The 16808-nt window shown below is 38.5% G+C and overlaps 1 protein-coding gene across 1 annotated transcript; it reads right to left on the bottom strand.

The window, feature by feature from the left end:
* Positions 1-40: 40 nt before the first annotated feature.
* Positions 41-13318, bottom strand: SELENOT (selenoprotein T). The gene is made up of 6 exons (XM_015823687.2): positions 13091-13318; positions 5108-5218; positions 4561-4687; positions 3123-3210; positions 1104-1256; positions 41-675 (listed from the first exon to the last, which is right to left on the bottom strand). The coding sequence occupies exons 1-5, from the start codon at positions 13225-13227 to the stop codon at positions 1132-1134; spliced, it is 588 nt and encodes a 195-aa protein (XP_015679173.1). The 5' UTR covers positions 13228-13318; the 3' UTR covers positions 41-675; positions 1104-1131.
* Between the last annotated feature and the right edge of the window lie 3490 nt (positions 13319-16808).

The following is a 16808-nucleotide window of genomic DNA, read 5'->3' as shown; positions in this document are numbered from 1 at the left end:
TGAACATCACTTGGTCTTCTGGTCATGACGTAAAAGGTAGTTACTCTGCATATAATTTGTTTATATAATTTAGTTTTACAATGCACCATTCACTCAGCAATATACTCTGAAAATATACAAAACTTACATAACCAAATCAGTATTGTTCAGCAGCCATCAATTATCCAAACCAGTTTAAAAGACAGCCAGTACTTCTGAAGATTGATTTTAAACTACAAATATTCTATAAAGGCCACATAAAGAAAATCAGACTTTTTTCCCAGGGAAAATATTAGAATATTAACTAATTTTGCCACCTTAATAGACATGAATATAAAGAGTTAGATCAAGACCACTGGTTGCATTTAATCCAGACTAAATTTCATAGGTCTGAAATGCAACTTAGTCTGGATCTAATCAAAAGCAAAAACTTGTAATCAAGTAATACCTGTATTTTTCTTCTCTAAAACTGAACTGGCTAAATTACTTTAAAAAAAACTATACAGTATTATTGCACTCCTTGAATGTGCAGTTCTTGGACACATACCAGCACCGAAAGAGATCTTGCATTAAGATTTTCAGAAGGTACAACATGAAGACAAGTAGATCATCCAGTCTGTACCAACAGCTTTCTGTCTTCAGTACAGACCTTCATTTATTTCATTCATGTTGCCTTTGGAAAGTATCACTTAATGTCTGAAAGCAGAATAAATCGAAACAGAACAAGTTACAAGATACCCTCATAACGTAAGTTCAAAGAAAAATATCCCAGATATCTTCTACATATATCGTTGACAAAGATATTCAATAAAAATGATTAAAAATACCCCCCAAAAGTAGGTTGTCTCGATAAGCAGACTCTACTTCAGTCCTCCCCCCCATCTTTTGGGCACCTCCCCCCCATCTTTTGGGAGTGGTTCCATGGAGGGCGGTTTTTCTGTGGACCGGGGGCATGAATTTGCGCATTGTCTGGATCTCACGCATGCAGAGACTGGTTCCTGGCAGGCCGCAGACCATTGCCGGTCCACAGCCTGGGGGTTAGGGATCCCTGCTCTACTTCACTGCTTAAATATCTTAGGTACAGAATATAGTCAGAAAAGAAAGATCTTTTAAAAAAAACTTACAAGAAGTTTTCAGTACTGATGAATGGGGCTATGATCTATGATGTGGCATTTGCTCCATATGCACATTGAGTTTCATTTCATTATCAAGGATTTGAACAAGTTGCTGCATTGAAGGAAGATGCCCGGACTCCAGCTTAGACCACACTGGGACATCTAAAAAGCATAGGGAAAAAGGTTAAATATATAAGGTGCAGGAACAGCTTTTATAGCTACCTACATTCAAAATACTTATGCAAAACCTATGGATACAAGCTTTTGAAATTAAAAAAAGTCAGGTGTCATGGTTCCAAAACCATGCTGCTAACATTGGATGTTCTTGCTTTGACATCAGGATATTCTGGTTCCTTCTAAACCAAGCAAGAATTCCACAATACTGAAAAATCCATAAAAAATATAAACATTGCAATTCTGCAAACAAAATTTACTCTCAATAAGCCTGGAAGAGACAATGCACGTGTAAAACCATCAGTATTGTTGTTCTAATTATTCTGTAATTAAGTATGTCATTCATAAATATTTGGGGGCATCAGTGAGTATCTGAAGATTACAAATTCAAATAATTACTTTTGTTAATAATTTAAAACATTAAGAATAAGAAAGTTAACATGGCTATTAATGTAAAGTTTTGAAAAAGAAAACCAATATTTATTCATGCTCTGATTTCATCTCAGTTTCTTTCTAATGTCAAACAGTAAGACATACATTCTCAGCCAACTTTAGCAGGCTCTTGAAAAAAACACATGGCCATTTTTAAAACATTAGTTCAGTACAAAATGCATACATTCTATTCCCTTATCTTACTTGGGAATTTCCAAAATGAGAAACACAAACTGTTTACTCTCTAAATTCAAATGAAATGACCTTACTAACCTATTGTTATTTTTACTGTGTTAAGATACAAATGCAATAAACAAAAAAAGTAAAATAATAAGGCCCAGTAGTGGGCCTTATTCATGATGACAAGGGCACTTACCGCAAGGAGGTTGAGGGGGTTGGTGTAAGGAAAACAGCCTAGTTTTAAATACCAGAAAAACCAAACAAATCCTTGTCGATTTCAGAAAAGGCAGGCACAGCCACGCTTCTCTGTGCATTAATGATTCACCTGTGAAGATGGTTACCAGCATCAAATTCCTGGGTGTGCAGCTAATGATTAGGCTGGCTTGGTTGCTCAACAGCGAGACACTGGTGAAGCGGGCACAGCGGCGCCTGCATTTTCTGCATCGCATGAGAAAAGCACATCTTCCTTCTCCTATCCTGACCACTTTCTACAGGGGGACGATCGAGAGCATCCTGTCATACAGCATCACAGTCTGGTTTGGAAACATCACTGCTTCAGACAGGAAGGTGGTGCAGAGTGTGGTGAGGATGGCCGAAAAGATCATTGGCAGTTCCCTCCCTCCCATCCAGGACATCACACAGAAGCGTTGCTTAAGCAGGGTCCGCAAGATTGTCTGGGACACTACACATCCTCTTCACTACACATCCTTGTTACCTTCTGGGAGGAGGCTTCGTGGTATCCGTAGCAGAACATCCAGATTCAGCCATAGTTTCATTCCATACAGCATTAACCTTGTGAACTCTCAAGCTTCCTCCTTCCATTATATTTTCAACATGGACAGTGTTTAATATTTATTTCTTACGTATATGTAGGGGTGTGGGTCTATACATATGTTGTATATAGTATGTTAGGTGTGTGTCATGTATGTGTTCACTTTGAGAGCGGGCAACTAAATTTCATTTTTGATGTGTTCCGTTGTGCCACAGTAAAAAAAAAATGACAATAAAGGTTATCTTATCTTATCTAGTTTTGTGAAAGTTTACAGCTCAGATCCAAAGAGTTTTTTTTATCTTTAGAAACCTTATGTCCGATCTTGAGTATCATATCTAGTTTATATATTGATAAAATTCTTAACAAATAAAGTGCTTTAAAATCACATTTGACTCCAACTATGTCTTATATGGATGCATAAAGTTCATTTTATGCTTAATGGAAGATAAAAAAAATTATTGAAAACTTACCATTTAAAGTTATTTCAAATGCACCTGTTGACATACACTGGTTCTCAATCATGTTGCTCAGGAAGAAAACCATCATACAAGCATATACCTAAAAAGAGCATTTATCATAGTTATTACATCACACAATATATTTAAGAATTATGTAACATATTTGTGATTTCTCTCAATTAAGTTGATAGCAATATCTGCTATGCATACTTTATTATTCTTTATTTAAGAGGTTTTATTGATTTGCTATTTTTATATTACAAAAAACATTTATATTTAGGAAAAAATATACTGATGAATAACACTGTCAACATCAAATTTTTAACAGAAACAAAACTTGATAAGTACAATATATAAATACAGTGTGTGTGTGTGTGTGTCTAACAAAAGTTCCATAAAGGCAACTTATAGTTTCACATTTAATCTGCCTATTAATATTCTGCTTCAACCCTAATAATACTTTTTCTTTGTACTAACATGTTGAGTATCTATTTGATATTATTCATCAACGATGAGATGATATAAATTTTACCAAGATGGCTCTGAAAATTTTTTAGTCAAACATTATAAGAGCACTTTAAAAATACACTTTCCTCAAAGTAAGTATATAGCTAAGGTCAAGTTATTATATTTCAACCCATTTTTCATTCAGTTACTTGTTTTAAAATGTTTCACAACTTCTAATTTTTAAGACATTAAATAGAATTTTAAACATTCTTATATCAACTAGATAGTGCTGTTTTTGTTATTATTATTTATTTAAATTTATTAGCCATCAAACTCCAATGGATTCTCCAAACTACTTGTATCAATCAAAAGAAAAAATTATTACTTGTGGCATTTAAAATATGCTGTGATAGACCAAAAGCCAGGAGTGTAGTCCTGCCTTAGGCACAAAGCCAGCTGAGTGGCATTGGGTTAGGCCAGGGGTAGGCAACCTTGGCTCTTTTATGACTCATGGACTTCAACTCCCAGAATTCCTGAGCCAGCCAAGCTGGCTCAGGAATTCTGGGAATTGAAGTCCACGAGTCATAAAAGAGCCAAGGTTGCCTACCCCTGGGTTAGTCAGTGACTCTCACAGCCCTAGGAAGAAAACAATGGCAAGCCACTTCCAAAAAATATTGCCAAGAAACAGGTCCCAAGGGTCAAGAGTCAAGACTAACACAAAGGCATATTGTATGTATGTATACCTATACACACACACACACACACATACACTACACAAAACTTACTTACAGCCAAAAAAAATCTCTTTAAGAGCCAAGAATTTTTTTCATTCCTAAATGAGATGTTTTAGTTGTATACAATGCTTACAAGGTTTTAAAGTACCTTCCATTTACAATATTATGAGTAAGAGAATGCTCATGTAATATGGTTCAATTAAGTAAACATAGTATAAAATCTGCTTCTAGCACAATTAAAAAAATAAAATGCTATTAAGAAACAGTACCTTGTTTTCTTGTCCCCACTGCCAGATACTTGGAGTTTGCATGCCAAATAAAGCAAAAGGATCCTTGCCAACAATAATGAAGCCTATTAGCACTAGTTTGAAGACTGACAAGAAAGATGCTATGTGTCTGGTAGAAAAAAAAAGTGAAGGTAATTATCAAAGTAGGATAAAACTAAATTTAACTAATCTAAAGAAACAAAAGTTATGCCATGCCAATGTGAACACCACTGGATTTTGCTTTACCATGTATTTGAAAAGCTGCACATAAAGAGCATTAACAATAGCTGAATATTATTCTTAAAAAAATGAGAGTCCCTGGTGGTCTCTGAACTTAGCTGTTTGCTTACAGATATTTTGTTACTGTTCAGACTGTTACATTATTATTATTATTATTATTATTATTATTATTATTATTATACACAGTAATTAAAACTAAGTCAGAATGCAATCAAATATTGCTTTTGAGATTTTGTAACATTACAAAACTTGATATCCCCAATCCATTCAGATAAAGCATTTAGTATATTTTAACTCAGAACTAACTTACCTATATATAGGTTGAGGAAGATAGTTTTCCCCTTCAATGCGGATGTCTGGGTACCGCTGGCTAATAACCCGCATGTACTCTTCAAACACCCGCCTGTATCCTCAGGAAACACTGCATAGAAATATTTTATAACAATTAATACTGATATAACTGAGCATTTCGTATATACCCACACACACACAGCCCTCCCCTCCATATCACTCTGATAAATTCAATGGTTTGGAAAAAGCTCTTCCCCCTAGAATTCTAAGACAGATAATTAGAAATACTGGCAGTAGCCACCTGAGAAAAAACAAGAACCAATACCAAAAAAATAGTGTTTTGGTAATTAATAGTTGCTGGAAGACCTTACTATAATACCAGTGATTTTGTATAGAAAAATGCTTGTGTGTTTTCTTCAGTATTTACTAAAATATGTATTATCTATATACCTTAGTAAAAGTAATTTCTAATACAAGTAGTCCTCAACTTATCAGGCTTACTTGTGCTGTGCGAGCTGCAGCTGCTGCTGGACACATCGGCCCCCACACCCACCCCCTTGACTTAATTTTGAGGTACAGCTTATATTAGGCACTCCCTAAAAAGTCAGGCTAGAGCTTATTATCTGGGTGAGCCTTATTTTCAGGAAAACACGGTAGCAACCATTCAAAGTTCCAACAGACTCCAATTCAAAGTTCCAACAGCTAGACTAGCCCCTGCAATCATGTCCCTGCACTCTGGGTGCTCAGCAACCAATCTGCATTTATGGCCATTTGCAGCATACCCTGCTCACATGACATTTTTGCAAGAAATCAGCGTTTACTTCCAGTTTCCAGAAAAAATACCCCTAATTAGTTTGCTTAACCATCACATTCACTTGACAACTGCTACAACAAAGATCATAAAAACAGATGTGGTCGCATGGTGACCCACCTAATAACTATTACGACTTACATCCTTATTGCAGGTTCAATTACGGTCATAACCTAAGAACTATCTATAGAAGATCAGTTTGACAAGGTTGACCATTCTTTTGCCCACATAGAGAAAAATAACAACTGCTTCCATTTAAGCACTTTTTAAAAATTATAACTCAATATTAAACAATATGAATAGAACCATTTTAATCCTAGATGTAATTGCTAAACAAATGTTTCCTAAGATGGACATTTTTGCGGTATTATTGACTTTCAGAGCTCTCTAAAGTGGTCATTCTGTCTGGGAAATTCTAAGAGTGAAAGTCCACACATTAGATCGCTAGAAAAGCATGCTTTTTCTAAGCAAGCAAGCAATTTTTTAAAAAAGATTTTATAAATGTTTTCATTTGAGTCATTAAATTGACTATATTGTAGGATTTTTTTAAATATATTCCTCTTAAACATTTTAAAAAGAAAGCATGCATAGAATGTACAGTAGGGTGAAAACTGTAAGATCTGGTTATAAGAGTGAACTAAACCAAAATATGAATATAAAATATTTTACAGGTCAGAATTGTACCACAATGTGGAAATAGATGAACAAATATAAATGGGAAACATTGATAGGCTTTTAAATTGGCCACATAATTCTATTTCCTGATTTAAAAGATTATTAAAGCTGTTGACTGTGTTGCATAGATTCTCATTCTAATTGGATCTTCCAAAGTATTATCAATCTAAATTACCAGAGCTAACCTTCCAGACTATGCATATACGAACATCCAGGTATTTGAATAACTTGAATACAAACCAAGTTCTTTTACACTCAGTTTGATTAAACAGTCAAGCTCAATTAGCTTTTCTCATGTTAAAATGATTCCTCACATTTTAGGGGATTTCCCCATTTAACTTCTACCCTTGATGTACATTTGGAGTCTAATCTCTTGAAATTTAAAGGTTTCTTTCCACATGACCTTTATGAAGCCAGAAAACCTTTCTCATTATTTGATATAGATTTAGACTGAAATTGTAGAAATGTTTCCCTTGATTATATTCTATTGGAAAATGACTAATTCTGATATTATATGGTTTTATTGTGATATTAAATGTTTACACTGTACTTTTATTTACCATATACACATTTTATAAAACTATCACTAACTCTAATTCCATCCAGTATGCTTTGACCTTTAAATATTAGCAAAAATGAATAGAATAGAATATAGTAGCAATTAAACAAGATTTTTTTCTGCAATAACATTTGGAACATAAAAGTATTACTTTGTTGCTTCCATATTGTTTCACATTACAATTTGTTACAAAGCATTTCAGTAACCAGTTTCTATATTATATTTGAATGTACAATAATCCTGTAGTACCCTGATGAGAAACAATAGGAAAAATCAGAAATAACAGCAGCTTTGGTAGCAAACCAGTCTCTTTGATCCAATAATTAGCATAAAACAAAAAATCCATTTGTTATATTCATCTGCTCAAATGATTCCTTCTGAAAGTTTTTTTTTTCATTTTCCAAGTGTTTTATTAATTTTCCAATATTACATTTACATATTTGAAAAGTAGCGTGGCGGCTGAGCACAGTAATTCCATTACATTTGAATATCATCAGTACAAATCTCAAAGTATTACAACAACTAATTCCCTCTCTTTCCCCCATAATATCTACTGTCATATTCGAACCAATACATTTCTTATTCTACCAATCAAAAAGAAAACTTTCTAGTATTCATCAATGATCTTCAGTCTATACATATCTTAATTAATTTGACATTCCATCTTTTAGATAATAACCTAGTAAGTTTTTCTTAACTTTAATTTCCCATTGATATTTAAATTTAACGTTTAATCTTTATCATTTCCAGATTTTAAATGATCCCAATTTCTAAGTCTCCTATCTCATATTTGGGGCTAATAATTTTTTTCTTTTCTTCCTTCTACTTCCTTTCTTCCTTTCCAGAAAAACAAAAAAATAGGGGGAAAAAATAAACCACCAGCATTTGTACCACAAACCCATATACAAATTTAATTATTAGCATTTATACTTCTAAGTTTTACTTAATCTTTGTCTCAACTCATAACAATATCTTAAATTCAAATCTTAGTTATTTGTAAACATTCAAACTTTTAGCCAATCAGTGACCTGATAGTTAATTTTCCCTTAATATTTTAATATAACGTTTAATATTTATTTTTTTCCAAATTTTTAATTAAACACAATTCATTTATCGCAATTCCTTATGCAATCTAATATTTAAAACACACCCCTTATATATAAATTCTACCATCTATCTTGTGTTGTTTGTCCATCGATTTCGATGAAGACCTTGACATCTTGTGGATTGTGGGCCATCAACGTTGTGTCCGTAGATGGCTGATTAGACCGATGTTAGCACGGAATGTTCTGCCACATACTGAACAGAGAAATGTGGACACTGTTGCTTCAGCATTTGCAGCTCTGGCTTTACGGAGGCGTACCCTGGTTTACCAGGGGTGCCAGACATATGAACACAGGAGGACACCATCTATCTTAACAAACTAATAAAACAGTATAGTATTCTTATTTCAAAATTTATATTTCTAGGTTTTATATGACGAAAATTTTCTTTATCTCAAATCGTTACACTATCTTGTGTTCAGAATACATCGAACTGGAAAAACAAACAGACGACCTGCTAAATCAGCTAGTCCTCTTAAGAAAACATTAACTGGAACAACAAACATTAGCCACAATAATACAAAATGATCTTTTTGATGACTTAAAAGCAAAGATACGAAAAATGACCTGGCAGAGAAAAAAAGCTAGAATAAGATTGAAAAAGATTGGGGTTTTGATCTACACATGAGATCTAAAATAGAATATATCTAAATGGATAGAATAGGTATCCTTCTGAAAGTTTTAATCATACACTAGGGATATTGTGATCATGCAGCCAGGTTCAAGAACTAGGTAGATACCGTCATTTCAAACAGTGTTCTGGAAGCCACGTTTGAGTTCAAAAAGAAATTTTAGTTAATTTAGTTAATTTAGTATTGGAGTGTTGTGCTTCTATTTCTTTGTTTTTCATTTGATTCCTTGCCAAATACCATACTGAATTTCATAATATTGAAAGACAGTTTTCTGCTTTATAATTGCTCTCATGGTGATTAACCTTTTTCAACAAATAAATTTTAATAAAATTAATTTTAACCAGAATGCAGAAACTTTAGTGTTGGGAAAACCTAATTTACACTACTGCCCCTGAGCTTAATGACTGAGGAATTGCATATAACATTATATATTTATAAACTTTATTAAATGACTGTTTTAAAAATAAAAACTTGAAAAGACTAATGTGAAATTGGTTTTTAAAATTATCACCCGTTTTCCCACTTTAATCCCTATGTGTTCTCTTATGCTGATGCAACATTGGTTCATCAGAGACATAACAATGCTTGTTTAAAAATAGTAAAAAATAGACACAAATATTCTTAATTCTAAAAGCTTCATAGGACAAACAGTATTTACAATGAAAAAAGAAAAGATAAATAATTAAGGCCAAAAATCACAAGATATTTAGGGCAGAACAAAAGCTGAAATATCCTCAAATTTAAAAATCACAATTACCTTTAATTAATCAAATTTAAGTGGAAATCTAGCTTGTTTAGTTTCAAACTTGTAATGCATAATATTGAAATCTCATTTCCAAAAATATACACATATATATGTTGTCAGAACTTGAAATTTTAAAAGATAAACTGTCAGTCCATGTTCACCTTTAACAATGATAAAAATTGTGCTAATTTTAGAAATGTTTTGCTAAAACCCATTGCTAAAAAATTGAATGTTCATAGAATAGGGCCAAGGAACATTTAATCCAGCAATATCTAGAGAATTATATGTCCAACACCCATCACAATTGGCTCTCCTGGCTCACGGTTTTCAAAGCTGCAGTTTAGCAAATCTAGGCAGCCTCTGGTATCCAATTCCAGGAAAAACACTACATATAAATGAAATGAAATGGAATTAAATTTTAAGTATGTTTACTGACAAGAGTTCTCAGCCAGCTTCTTAAGAATTATTCAATTGCTGTGTCAATTGTATGCATACAAACTCAGGAATAAGCTCCAAGAGTCTGTACCACCTACAGCAGGGGTGTCAAACTCATGTCATGTGACGTATTGCAACATATCGTGACTTTTTTGCCATTGCCGACAATGGGGTGGGCGCGGTTTCGCTATGATGAATCCGGCCCGCAGGCTGGCAGTTTGACACCCCTGGCCTACAGATTTACTTTTACAGTTAGTGTTCCCTTAACGAACAACCAATCTTATGACAGATATAAGGATAAAAACTGATTTGAATAACCTGTATTTTATTGCCTCACTCCTAATAGTCTGTTCCTTTATACTGATTTAGTTACTGAGCAAGGATTAAGGTAACTTGTCCTGTCTTTTATAAATTTGGGGGGAGGGGTGGCAGCTAGGAAAATAGATAAAATAGATAAAAAGATGAGCAGAACCACCTACAAACTTTTCTACTATCCCAAGTTAACTGCTTTTTTCATTGTAAACACACACGTTACCAAATCAAAGACAATTTCTAAATTCCTACATTTCCCCATCCCCACTCGAATCAAAGAAATCCACTTAGTATGTAATCATACTGCAGGCCTTTCTGCACTACCAAGTTATATTAGTCATCTACCTTCAAGGTGGATGAAAATTATGCTGGTATAATTTTGCTCTCCCACTGCCAAATCCTATCCTGCTCTATTGCCAGTGCCCGGAGTAACCTCCAACAAAAGGGGTAACAAAATTTAACAATCTGACACCTTATATACACCTTGAAGATATCCTTGGACAGCATCAGAATAAGTGGGAAATACTATTTTAATGTAAAATTGTCATATGTGTGCTAAGGTAAAGATGGTGAGCAATATAAAACAAAAAAGTTTTAAAGAATAAAGTCTACTCCAGACATGTCAAACACAAGGCCCGGGGGCCGGATGCGGCCCACGATGTGGTTTCATGTGGCCCGTGAAGCCATCCTGGAAGGCATTGCACAGGTAACGTCGACTCTCACGTTGCTCATGGCATCCCCTCTCCCAAAGCCCACCAAGCCAGATATGTGAAGTAGGTGAGGGCCATGTGCTGGCCACTTCTAGGCGATGGTGCATTTCTTCATTCCTCACGAAGGGTGACACCTTTCCAGCTGTGTTTCTTGCCTGTTTTTCTCCCTCCCTCATTTCAAATATTTTCCTACCACTCTGTGGAAGGAAGGAAGGAAGGAAGGAAGGAAGGAAGGAAGGAAGGAAGGAAGGAAGGAAGGAAGGAAGGAAGGAAGGAAGGAGGGAGGGAGGGAGGGAGGGAGGGAGGGGGAGGGTCTGAGGGAAGTCCTGCCTTAGTCCTGCCCTGCTGCCCTTTCACCATCCCCTTGCCCCCTCCTCCTGGCCTATCCTGGGGGTCTCCCATCCTATTGCTAAGGAAGCTTTGGATACAAAGCCGGGTCTCCTCCCATGGAGAGGGAATCGGCCTCCCTCTGACTTTACCCTCATATCCATCATGAGCAACCTGGCTAAGGAGAGCAAGCACAGCAGCAGCAGCCTTGAGGAGGAAGTAAGTGCAGCTGGGCACCCACTTGGGGTAGTGGGGCTGGGCTTGGTGCCGCGGGTGCTTGAGGGCCGGGCTGGGCGTTTGACCTCTGCTGCCCAGGGCTCCGGGAAGCCCGCGGCACCATCCAGCCCCCCCTCGCATGGCCTGAGAGGAACAGTGAGGCTCTTCCAGTGGACCATGCCTTGGCGCTTGCCCCAGTTCCACCCCCTTCTGCCAGAGACCCTCAGATCTGTCCCACTCCTGCTCAGGCCCCCACAGGCACCCTTGACGCGAACAATGAAGAGCTGGCCATGCCCACCCAGTAGGCCACACCCACTTCAGCCATGCCCACCATGGCCACACTTACCTGGCCCCCCGAGGACAACGTAATGCTGATGTGGCCCTCAATGAAATTGAGTTTGACACCCCTGGTCTACTCTATACTAATGAACACCTTCCAGCTCTACATATTACAGGGAATCCTCAATTTACGACCACAATTGAGCCCAAAATTTATGTTCCTAAGCAAGACAGTTGAGTTTTTGCTCCATTTTATGACCTTTCTTTCCACAGTTGTTAAGTGAATCACTGTGGTTGTTAAATTTACTCACATGGTTGTTAAGCGAATTAACTTTGCTTGTCAGAATGGCGCAAAAGGAGATCACATGACCTCCGGACACTGCAACCATTCTAAATACATTCCAGTTGTCAAGTCGCTGAACTTTGATCGCGTGACCATTGGGACACTGCAACAATTTGCTTTGCCAACAATTCTGGGGAGGGGGGGGAGAAGAGAGAGAAAGGCAAAGGTTCTAGAACAGTGTTTCTCAACCTTGACCATTTTAAGGCATGTGGACTTCAACTCCCAGAATTCCACAGCCAGCATTGCTGGCTGTGGAATTCTGGGAGTTGAAGTCCACATGCCTTAAAATGGTCAAGGTTGAGAAACACTGTTCTAGTACTTCCTAACCAGTACTGCATTTTTCTAGCCTCACAACTGCCTGTATCTCCACTCTACCCTGCCTACTCAGACTACCTCCTTGCCGCTATTCTTAATATCAGTTGCAACCCAACACCGGAACGAGCAAGCCCCAGCCGGTTTCCCAGAAAAAGAGCCCAACCTGCAGAGCCATCCAGAGCTTTGCATGCCGGTCATCGCCGCCTCCACTTCTCTCTCGGGCGCCACTCTCTCTCCACCGCCTTTTCCCGCAGCCTGCAGAGCTTCAGGATCGGCCCCCACCCCCACCCCACCCGGCACTTCCACTTGGGTTGGTTCCCAGTCGTGACATCTCTTGCCGCTTCCACACCAGCCCCGCCCGCCCTTTGCCCCACGATCCTCCGCCGCCGCCGCCGCCGCCGCCGCCGCCGCCGCCTCCTTAACTCAGATAGCACGGAAATGAAGAAGCGCCGCCGCCGGCCCGGCCTTCGGCACGAGGCTAAACTTGGCTCCGGTTCAGGATCGGGAAGCAGCGGGCGACGCAACAGGCCGCGCACTCACCAGATCTGGAACTTGAGCAACGGCCCCGTGGCGTAGGCCATGCGTAGTTTCTTCCCAGGCGGCAGACCGCCCGGCTGAGCCCCAGCGCCGCTCAACCCTACCGCCAGCAGCAACAGCAGCGCCAGGATCGGCTTCATCTTGCTCCCGCTGCCCTCTGGAGCCAGAATGCTCCCCGCCCCCTGGGCCCGGCCGTGCAAAGCTTCTGCCGCCCGCTCAGCCGAAAGCGGTCAGGTCACGCGAGCCGGCGTCGTAATGCGCCTGCGCCGGACTGTACCTATCGCGAGCCCAAAGGAAAAGGCTGCTCCAACCGCCGGCGCCGCCCTCCCCCCTCCTCCTCCCTCCTGCTCCCCCTCCTTTAGGAGCGGGGAATGAACAACCAGGCACTAGTATCCGTTAGGGATGCTTTTAGGACAGTGTTTCTCAACCTTGACCATTTTAAGGCATGTGGACTTCAACTCCCAGAATTCCACAGCCAGCATTGCTGGCTGTGGAATTCTGGGAGTTGAAGTCCACATGCCTTAAAATGGTCAAGGTTGAGAAACACTGTTTTAGGAGCTCTTCGCCTTCGCCTGGGGGCCGTCGAAACACGCGGTGCAGGATGACCCTTTGCTGAAATTCTTGTGGAAAACGAAAGAACTCTTACGAATTCCAGAGGGGTTTAGCCAGAGAAGTTTATTTGGGCAAGGTTCAGAGCATATTAGAGATAGGCAATTCTGAACGAGGAGGGCGGGATTAGACTTCAGTTTTTATACTCCCCTCCTTAAAGAACAAAGGGCTACGCATTGAAATACACACTGTGATACATTGGGAGCGTTTCTCACAGGCATACAATGGAAGGTTTTGCTACATACAAAGTATCCATGTGCAAAGCGCATTTGGTTGCCACATATTACTGACAGAGAACTTTCCCAGTGAATTTTCCCAGTGATTATGCATTACATCATTATTCTAGCAATTATGCAGACACATCATTATTGCAGTTATGCAGACACATCATTATTCTAATAATTGTTCAATTTACTACATTATAATTACCACAGAAATGAATGCCACCGTGTCGGCCTCAGATATAGTATTGTGACAGTAGTTGTGTACAAAACCTGAGGTGTCATTCATAACTACTTTGCGCGTTTGAGGTCAACTTCACTCTGGGAGGGCGAGATGGAAGAGCCATCTGCCGTGAGGTGCAGAGACGCTTGAACTATCCATAGGCAAACGGTTGAGGGCTTCAGGTATGTTTGAAATGTGGAATCGTATTGTGGGTATTCTCATAAGATGATTGCTGTGAGAGATTTTGCAATGGTAAACCTGGGCTGTCAAAAAACATCTTGGCCGAATATGACCAAGCACAATGTTCTTTACAGTCCCAACTTTTCTTGTACGTGTGTAATAAAGTCCTCCCTCCCGGAAAAAAAAAAACCCTGGGAGTTTTCACTTATTTTTTTTTGAAAATGTGGGGTGCAGAGGCTTATTGGAAATAAACTCTACACAACAAACTGTTGCCTGGAATTTTAGGCTTCATTATTAGCATTTAAAAAAAGATAATATTAGTATTTTGGCATGACATCCATGCCACCTTTTAAAATTCAGGAAACCATGTTTTCCTTATGGCCCAAACCATTTCTTTTATGGGAAATAACTAGTCTTTTCAGCAACTAAGCAATAGAGGGAGCTTATTCTGGAAGTCCTTGGCTTGAACAAACTTGCAAGTTTTAAGAAAGATACAAGGACAACTGGAAAAAAGGAATTCTAACCCATAATTTGCCACTTATAGAATCAATATTTTTCATTGTTCAATTCTCATATTTCATCAATGTCTGATCAATTGCTTTGTGACATATCATATATACCAGTGATGGCAAACCTTTTAGAGACTGAGTACCCAAACCGCAACCCAAAACCCACTTATTTATCGCAAAGTGCCAGGACTGCATCAGCATTGTGGTGCCCTGGGGAGGGAGCAGGGAGGCGCCTCTGAGTGCCATCTCTGACACCCAAAAACTGGTGGTGCAAAAAGGCCACCACGCTGTAAGGTGTAAAAACGGCAGCCGCCACGCCATGGGGTGCAGATACAAGGCACTGCACCACGCAAGAATGGGGCAGGGCTAGTGAGTATCACGCAGGCACTAGCCCTGCCCCATTTGCAGCATGTGCGTGCTCGCAGCCCCATGCATGCATGCACACATGTAAAATGCTTCCCCCTCCCTTTTCTTCCAGTCCATCAATTGACAATGGTTGGTGACCTCTGCTCTACCACCTCTACTCGAGCTTCCTAGTCGGCCGCTTTGCCTCCTTTGTGCTGGGCGGGGCTCCTGCTCCGGGCGGTGGTGGCAGCCTGATGGACCTGCTGCTGGCGGTGGTGACGTGCATGCCAACAGAGAGGGCTCTGAGTTCTGCCTCTGGCACGCATGCCATAGGTTCGCCACCACTGATATATACTGATTGTATCATTTATTTCTGTATCCTATATTTGTACCCTACATAAAGACTTGATCTCCCTTAATAAATGTTTTTTTGCTTTTCTTGAATTACTTGATGATTCATATCTTTGGGTGGGTAAAAAAGTCCCTTTGCAAAGGTAAAACTGATTTTCTCTCCCAAATTAAAGGAACAGGTCTTCAGCTGCACACCAACTTGGGGTATCTGAATTTCAAGGCAACAAAACTAGCACTTTTTTTAAAAAACCTGTCAGTTTCCAATTTTATTTTATTTAAAATAATATTTTGGGCAGAGAAATTAATAGCTGCCACATTTTCCCCTTCAACATTTTAATCACTGAAGATTGCTTAGAAACAGAACTATATATGCTAAGATTGTCATGGCTGACATAATACTATTTCTAAAGATGAAAGTATTATTCTGTCTTCCAAAACTTGAGAGTTAAGGCTTGGTGAAATTTGATATTCTTCTGCAGAATTATGCTACCAAAGAATCCCTGACTTGAAAGAGAATGGTTCCTTCTGTTTTTAAATTACTGAAAGTAGTTACATATGCACCGTATATGTAAAACCTATAGCAAGACTGACAGTACATTTAGGCGCCTTAGGTCAGCCATTTTAATTTGAGACATAACATAAATTCTACCAAGTTCTTACCAGCATTATTTCTAATACAAAAGAGTAAAACAATTCTTCTCTGAACAAAATATGGAGCCAGGTCAATTCTCTTCTGACAGAAAAGAATATTTCTTCTGGATACAGGCAGAGGGAACATGCTGCTTTCTTTTATTTCCATATGAATGATTTCTTATCAAAAGGTAAGGTTGGACTATTGTTCATCTTTTAAGGATATTGTTATTTCAATATGTATGTTAGACCAAATAATGGCTAATATTGTGGATATCAACAATGTATCTTGTTTTATTTTAGAAAGTGCAGTTTGTAGGGTTTACCTGCACAACTTACACAAAAAAAACTATTGAAAGATACTCCTGAGCTTAGACATCTGCCTGCCACACGGAGGACTAAAAATATTTTTTTCAAAATAGCTGAAGTTTTGATTAGCATCACAGGTACATTTTTTTTAGATGAAATTCTGTTACAACTCTAATGTTGCAATCTGCTAGTTATCCTGATCTCTACAGCCCTAAAACATAGGCTGTGCTACAATGTACTAGCAGATGCCTTTTTTCCTCAGAAAGAATTCTAGATTTTTTTAAAGCACATTTCTCTAGAAGATCTCAGTTATAAGAAAAATATTCTTATTGTGATCTTCTGGA

The sequence above is a fragment of the Protobothrops mucrosquamatus genome, unplaced genomic scaffold (genome assembly GCF_001527695.2).
Source record: "Protobothrops mucrosquamatus isolate PMUCROS unplaced genomic scaffold, P.Mucros_1.0 scaffold1948, whole genome shotgun sequence".
NCBI lineage: Eukaryota > Metazoa > Chordata > Lepidosauria > Squamata > Viperidae > Protobothrops > Protobothrops mucrosquamatus.
This window is presented reverse-complemented; position numbering and strand designations above follow the sequence as displayed.